This window comes from Panthera pardus, unplaced genomic scaffold (genome assembly GCF_024362965.1).
Source record: "Panthera pardus isolate Hobbes unplaced genomic scaffold, ASM2436296v1 HiC_scaffold_1, whole genome shotgun sequence".
Taxonomy (NCBI): Eukaryota; Metazoa; Chordata; class Mammalia; order Carnivora; family Felidae; genus Panthera; species Panthera pardus.
This window is the reverse complement of record NW_026526654.1, coordinates 90519170-90527011: the sequence shown is the minus strand read 5'-3', so window position 1 is coordinate 90527011 and position 7842 is coordinate 90519170. Positions and strand designations below refer to the sequence as shown.

Here is a 7842-nt window from a genome sequence, read left to right as displayed (position 1 = left end):
ACCTCTACAGTAGATAAATGCTTTAATTTTAGTACTAATTGAACACAGTATATTCTGACTGGAGACATTCTCTTATTCCTTGACTAAACTTTCTGTGCAAGTCTTGTTCTGTGGCTGATGTGCTCATGAAAAATCTGTGCTATTGTATTTCTTGTACTTCTTGGTTTTTATAACCATCTTCAATAAGTAAGAGTCTCATTATTTTTACAGTCTACACAGTTCATAAAGTAATATTTCTTAGACATGCATTCAACTGTAGAAAAGACAGGTGAATTAAAAATGAAAGCTGTTCTTGTACATTTCAAAGAATATAAAAAACTATGATGTTTTATTTTATAATCCAAACATAATCTCTTCCACTTATATATAAATGAAACCACAGAATCCACAAGAAGTGTACATTTTTTGAGAAGAAAATCAAGTTAGTGTTATTTCATGATGAGTCACATATAGGATCATTACAATTTTGTATCCATTAGGATATTACCATCCTTGTCTTTAACTCTTATTCGACCAGATGTGTACTTTGTTTCTTGATGACCATTTGTATATACGGTTTTAACAGTGCCATCTGGATATTCCCGTCTCTTGAACTGGGCAGTGTGTAGTTCTCTTTGGCCATTATTAAACTCTATGATTTTGTTGCCATCTCTGTAAATTTAAAATAGAATTTATTTAAAAATATTAAATATGTAACAGGAAAATGATCTAAAAATGGCTTTTGATTCTGACAGTTCTCTCTTTTCTTAAAGCCTCCTGTGGTCCTTTCCTTGTACAATGCCTTCTTTGCAAATTCTTTCCACCCTGTTTCTGCTTCACGCTATTAGTTCCAATGATCAAATTAGCACTTAAATGTGCCCATGAAAAGGGGGACGCCTGGGTGGCTCAGTCAGTTAAGCATCAGACTTCAGCTCAGGTCATCTCATGGCTCCTGAGTTTGAGTCCCGTGTCAGGCTCTATGCAGTGACAACTCAGAGCCTGGAGCCTGCTTCAGATTCTGTCTCTTTCTCTCTGCCCCTCTCCTGCTCCCGCTCTGTCCCTCTCTCTCTCTCTCTCTCAAAAATAAACATTAAAAAAATAATAGAAAAGGAAAGGTGCCCATGAAAAGTTTTTTAATAAATTTATGTCGTGAAACTACAAAATCCTTAGGTTTGTTTTTTAACTTTAGATGTATTATGCATCTAAGAAAAACTGGGCATTGTATTAAAATACCGCTTTCAGTTTTTACCTTTATTCTTTTCACTAAGTTAAGTAATGCTTGCTCTTTATCAGGTTGGAAACGAGACTTTATATTCCTGGGAAGGGGCATGACTAGACTTAAGACCTGTTCAGAAGCCATGAAACAAAAGAAGCAGTTAATCCCAAGTGGACTGCTTGATGTGCATGCGGGACATTCAAACTGAACCCCCTAAAAATAGGTATGATGTGCTGTTAGAAACAAAGCAAGGTTTATAGATGGTGAATTACCACTTCTCCAAACTGTTTTTTTTGGTTATTTCTCAGATTTTATGTAAATGTAGTGGCTTTGCACCACATTTAAGTGTTAGACTTAAAAGCCATTTTGAGAGCCACTGCTTTATCATGTGCAGCCCTGGGACCAGGGATAACAGCATCACCTGAGACCTCATTAAAAATGCAAATTATTGGCATGGGGCCTAGCATTCTGCAATTGAACAATCCCTTCAGGTGGTTTTAATGCACAGTGAAGTTGAAGAACCACTGCTATAAATCAGAAATGCCAAAACAATCCTGAATGAACTAATATCTGACATTTGCCTGAGTTTAGATGAAAAAAGACTGGCCGTGAGTTAACAACTGTTGGAAAATGGGGGCGTCTGGGTGGCTCAGTCGGTTGAGCGTCCGACTTCAGCTCAGGTCAGGACCTCACAGTTGACGAGTTCGAGCCCCACATCGGGCTCTGTGCTGATGGCTCGGGGCCTGGAGCCTGCCTCCGATTCTGTCTCCCTTTCTCTCTGCCCCTCCCCCACTCGTGCTCTGTCTCTCTCTGTCTCAAAAATAAACATAAAAAAAAAAATTAAAAAAAATTGTTGGAAAATAGATGAGTACATGGAGGTTTTCATATTTTCTTTTTATTACAGAAAATTTCAAACATAAGACTTAAAAAAAAAAGATGGAAGTCTCTGAAATTGTTCAGAGTATAATGTACAGATAAAATTTTTCGCAAATTTTAGAAGACATTGGTATTTATTTGGTTGAGCAGCAGAGAAAGTTTCGAACCATATTCAGGAAAAACACTACATAAGAAGTTGCTACATTATTTGAATTAGCATTTACTTTTTTTTTTTTGCTGTGTGTCACAGAATTCAAGTTAGTTAAATGCATGTACACTCTAGGAGAGGAGGGTGCAAACTAAAGTAGGACAGTGAACTTGACAAACCTTCAGCACAGTGAGTACAAGAAACTCTGTATTGTGGATTGAAGACGTCACTAGGAAGAATTCTCTAACTTCAAAAAATGTAACACTCAGAAGGATAAAGAGATTGTTATTTTAAAAAATTGAGTCAGGGAGGCCAGGGAAGTAAAATGCTAATCAGGCTGGGACAGGGAGATCCAGCAAATCAAAATATAAGCCAGAGAAGAAATAAACAGTCTAATTCAAATACTGCTGCCATTGTTTGGTTATTCTTAAAAACTGGGCAGCTTTCCTTCTTTGTGTCTTATTCACTGTTTTCCAGTTTCACCAAATTTAATTCTGTACAAATACTTGCCATTCCCCTTTCGTCATGTGCTGTACAGACCTCCTTTAAGTTTCTGTAGAGTATATATTAGAACCTATACGTCTCTAACGAGATCTAAACTCCAAAATGCTGAAAACTCTTCACCTGCTCTCAAAGTGTGTATCTGTGCTCAGTGCTAAACTCACAAACATTCTGAATGACTTATACAAATGTTTTAAGACTTTCAAAATTCACTTGGAAACAGAAGTTGAAAATTGACAAATCTAGAAGCAAATTTAACAGGTATCATACCTTTGTACTCTTACAATTGTACCATCTGGAAAAATACTTTCTTCTTGTCCATCGGGAAATAGGTTTTTGATTGTCTGGTCAGGAAACGTGATTTCTTTTCTCCCGTTTGGGAAGTGTTTTTCTGTTTAAAAAAAATTACTGTAAATATTTTTATTTATTTTATTTTTCTGGGTTTTTTTTTTTTTAAGTTTATTCAGTTTTTAGAGAGACAGCGTGAGCAGTGGAAGGGCAGAGAGAGGGGGCGACAGAGGACGCAAAGCAGGCTCTGTGCTAACAGCAGCGAGCCTGATGTAGGGCTTGAACTCGCAAACCGTGAGATCATGGCCTGAGCCGAGGTTAAATGCTCAACTGACTCAGCTGCACAGGTGCCCCTTATTTTTTTTAAAAAGGAAACCATTTAATTAAGAAAGGGCAGAACAAGTTTTTACCTATTTGTCCACTTGAGAAATGTAAGACTTCTAGACCTTCTGGGTAAGTAGTGTGAGTGGTCTGGGCAGATGCATAGTAGTAGATCTGTAAAGACACAAAGTCAGTATGCCTTTTCTCTGGAGATGTTTGTTTTCTTTTTTTTTTTTTTTTAACGTTTATTCATTATTAAGAGACAGACACAGAGCGTGAGCAGGGGAGGGGTGGAGAGAGAGGGAGACACGGAATCTGAAGCAGGCTCCAGGCTCCGAGCTGTCAGCACAGAGCCCGACTCGGAGCTCGAACTCACAGACCGTGAGATCATGACCTGAGCCGAAGTCGTTACCTGACCGACGGAGCCACCCAGCCACCCCTCTCTGGGGATGTTTAAGCCATGGAGAAAAACACTGCTATGGAAACCTACCACTCTCTCATCTGGCATGACTTGCTTCACGTCACCATTAAAGAAAGTGACGGTGACAGTCTTCCCATCTGCACTCACTTCTTTTCGAGTTCCATTTGGAAACAATATAACATGGCACCCATTCTTATAAACCTTTTCTATCTACAAAAAAAGAGAAACAAGATTATCAATATGAGAGATTTCCTCCTGAGACCATATGATAAAAATGTCCCTAACTCTTTTCCAAATTGACTACTTTGATATCTCTCATAATACAAGCAACACTGTCACAAAAGAAGAAAAGTTAATAAACTCCCAAGTATCAACACACCACCATTCTTATGTCACCTATTCTACCAAAACCAACTCATTTTTTGCTGAATTTTCTTTTTTTAGAGTATAGTTGACTGTACACAATATTAGTGTCAGGTGTACAACATAGTGATCTTACAAGTCTATCCATTCTGCTCTGCTCACTTGTGACTTTCCCATCGGTCTCCAAACTATTACAATATCATCAACTATATTCCCTGTGCTGCACCTTTCATCCCCATCCCCATGATTTATTCATTCCCTAACTGGAAGCCTGTTTTTCCCACTCCTCTTGACCCATTTTGTCCATCCCCCGAACCCTTCCCCTCTGGCAACCATCAGTTTATTCTCTGTATTTATAGGTCTGATTCTGCTTTTGGTTTATTTATTTAATTTTTTAGATTCCACATGAGTGAAATCATATGATACTCAGTCTGACTTATACCATCCAGGTCCATCCATGTGGTTGCAGATGGCAAGATCATATCCTTTTTATGGCTGTGTGATATTCCTGTGTGTGTGTGTGTGTGTGTGTGTGTGTGTGTGTGTGTCTGACACACACACATCTTCCTTATCCATTTATTAATGTACACTTAGTTTGCTTCCATAAATTGGCTACTGTAAATAATGCTGCAATAAACATAGGGGCACATACATCTTTTCAAATTCAGGTCTTCGTTTTCTTTGGGTAAATACCCAGTAGTGGAATTACTGGATCATACAGTATTTCTATTTTAAACTTTTTTAGGAACCTCCGTACTGTTTCCACAGTGACTGCACCACTCTGCATTCCCATCAACAGTGTACAAAAGGGTTCCTTTTTCCCCACATCCTCATTAACACTTTTTTGTCTTTTATTTCAGCCATTCTGACAGATGTAAAGTGATATCTCCTTGTGGTTTTGATTTGCATTTCCCTGACAGTGATGATGAGCATCTTTTCATGTGTCATCAGTATGTCGTCTTTGGAAAAATGCGTTCACATCCTCTGCCCATTTTTTAACTGGATTATTTGTTGTTTGGGTGTTGAGTCGTATAAGTTCTTCATATATTTTGGATATTAACACCTTATCAGATATATAATTTGCAAATATCTTCTCCCATTCAGTAAGTTGCCTTTTGTTTTGTTATTGGTTCTCTTTGCTGTGTGCAAATGCTGTGTGCAAAAGCTTTTTATTTCGGTGTAGTCCCAATAGTTTATTTTTGCTTTTGTTTCTCTTGTCTTAGGAGACATATCTGGAAAAATGTTGCTATGTCCAATGTCGAAGAAAGTACCGCCTGTCTCTTCAAGTACTTTTATAGTTTTAGGCCTCACATTTAGGTCTTTAATCCATTTTGAGTTTGTTTTTATGTATGGTATAAATAAGTGGCCCAGTTTCATTCTTTGCTGGTAGCTGTCCAGTTTTCCTAACGCCATTTATTGAAGAGACTATCTTTTCCCCATTGGATATTCTAGCCTCATTTGTCAAGATTAACTGACCGTATAAGTATGGGTTTATTTCTGGGCTGTCTATTCGGTCCCATTGATCTAGGTGTCTATTTTTGTAACAAACTAATTCCTTCGTCATGGTATAACCTCCATGCTGTTTTCTCTGAATTCATGAAAAAGACTTTTTACAGTTTATTTGATCAAAACAGGGTCACATACAACACTTGATATATGTCTTAAATCTCAACCTTTAACAGTCCCTGCCCTGCCCCTTTTTAATGATAATTACTTATTAAAGGAACTGGGTCATTAACCATATAAAATTTCCCACATTCTGGAATTGGTTGACTGCTTTCCCATTATGGTGTCATCTACATGTTCTCATATATCCTTATACTTCCTGGAAACAAACTAGTAGTCACATCTAGAGGTGTGATTAAATTCTGGTTGAATTATTCTGACAAGAATACTCTCTAGGAACTGATGAGAGCTGCTTATAGCTACACATTCAGAAGGCAATCCCCTGCTGTCCTCATGAACTCAAGACCAACTGAGTCACATTAGTTAGATCTGCCTTGAAGCCCCATCAACCTGTCATCCATGGGTTCATGGTTTTTCATGACTACTGCCCAGAACCTGTATTTCAATTAGAGATTGCAAAGTAATGATTCTCAAGTTTTCTCATTCCTTTTCCATTTATTAGCTAGAATTCTTCTTTAAAAAAAAAAAAAAAAAAAAAAAAAAAAAAAACCTTTTCCTGTACCAACTCTGCTTTAGTATAACAAATTATTGGTGGGAAAGTCTAACTACTTCCTTGGACTATTGTTATTTTGTCCTTTCTCACTCCTCAAGACTAGCAGTGAATTTTGGCTTTATCATTTCAATTAAAATGGGTCAAATTAAGGTATTCAGAAAAGTAAATTTTCTATAAACCTGAGGAAAAACTACCTCATTCCCTCCCTGCTAACAAACCCTGTTTATGTCCCCCTTCCCTTTTCATTCTTACTTCTAGCTGGAACACTAAGCCAGGCGATTTCCTGCTCAAAACCTTTCCTAAGCACAAGAATAAAACTGTGCACCTAGAGATGGACAGAAAGGCTGCAGGAAGGATAAGGCCTAGAACAGAGGCTTTTAAAAAGTACCAAAGATTACAAAGGCTTTTTAGCTATGTTTAGAGAAAGAACAGAGTTTAAACAAAGAACTGTATTCCCTCCTTTGCTGTATCCCTAAACTAGAAAGGGCAACTAAATGCCTGTGTGTGTCTAGCATTTTTAGGAGTCCAAAGACTCAAGCTAAGGTCACACCCCAAGGAACTAAAGTTCTTAAGGTCCCTCAGTGGTCTGGAAGATCAATTATTTTAGAATCTTAAATGTTCCAATTCTACTTTAACCTATACTTATTTCTTATAATATTCATTATTTAAAAAAAAAAAGTTTAACCTTTCCATCAGGATGACTGATTTCTCCCTGGATTTCTTCTTTTTCCTCTTTTTTGTCATCCTTTTTATATTCAGGATCTGAAAGGTCCACTGATTCAGGGGGCTCCCTGGGTGAGGCAGTCTGTAAGGACAAAAGGCTCTCTTTCATCTGTCATAAAGGACGTGTAGTAACATTTCAAGCAGCTAAAATTTACATTTATTTCCAAATGCCAGATTCTCCTATTATAGGATTTGACAGCTAGCATTTGGTGTTTATAAAAAACATTTACAGGGCGCCTGGGTGGCGTAGTCGGTTAAGCATCTGACTTCGGCTCAGGTCATGATCTCACAGTTCTTGGGTTCAAGCCCCACATCGGGCTCTGTACTGACAGCTTAGAGCCTGGAGCCTGCTTCAAATTCTATGCCTCCCTCTCTTTCTGCTCCTCCCCCACTCATGCTCTGTCTCTCTCTCCTTCAAAAATAAATAAAAACATTAAAAAATAAAAAAATAAAAAAAACATTTACAATGTTAGGTAAAAAACCTTTATAAATGGTTTAGAAACTTAAGTCAGTTAACTAAGCAGTTTCAAGCCTGAGTAATCTATGTCTAAATATATAAAAATATAGAGATTTACTTGTCCCTTATCCAAACTGCCTAAGTCACGAGGAGGCACAGTCTTGGATCTTCGAGATGGATTACCTGTTAGAATATAATTGTCGGAGTTAGTTTTCATATTTAATTGCAAGTTTTAAATTTACTTAATATTATGGTCAAATATTTCCTTAGTTCATATCCTTTTGTGAACTACTATCCTTTACCCATTAGCTAAGGAAGTCTTAATGTTTTTCTTTACTAATTCATAGGAGTTCATTATAGAACTTCAAAT

At 37.3% G+C, this 7842-nt stretch overlaps 1 protein-coding gene across 6 annotated transcripts in view; it reads right to left on the bottom strand.

Annotated features, from left to right (window-relative positions):
- Positions 1-311: 311 nt before the first annotated feature.
- The window catches only part of CENPJ (centromere protein J), a 53006-nt gene continuing 45475 nt past the window's right edge, over positions 312-7842 (bottom strand). For 3 of the 6 annotated variants that reach the window (XM_019436470.2, XM_019436474.2, XM_019436471.2), the window contains 6 exons: positions 7591-7655; positions 6978-7097; positions 3820-3960; positions 3419-3503; positions 2991-3111; positions 312-651 (listed from right to left, as the gene is read on the bottom strand). In XM_019436470.2, the coding sequence (XP_019292015.2) occupies positions 459-651; positions 2991-3111; positions 3419-3503; positions 3820-3960; positions 6978-7097; positions 7591-7655 (725 nt within the window). In that variant the 3' untranslated portion in view covers positions 312-458. The remainder of the gene's footprint in view (positions 652-2990; positions 3112-3418; positions 3504-3819; positions 3961-6977; positions 7098-7590; positions 7656-7842) is intronic. The other 3 variants (XM_019436473.2, XM_019436476.2, XM_019436477.2) reach the window with 3 other exon arrangements.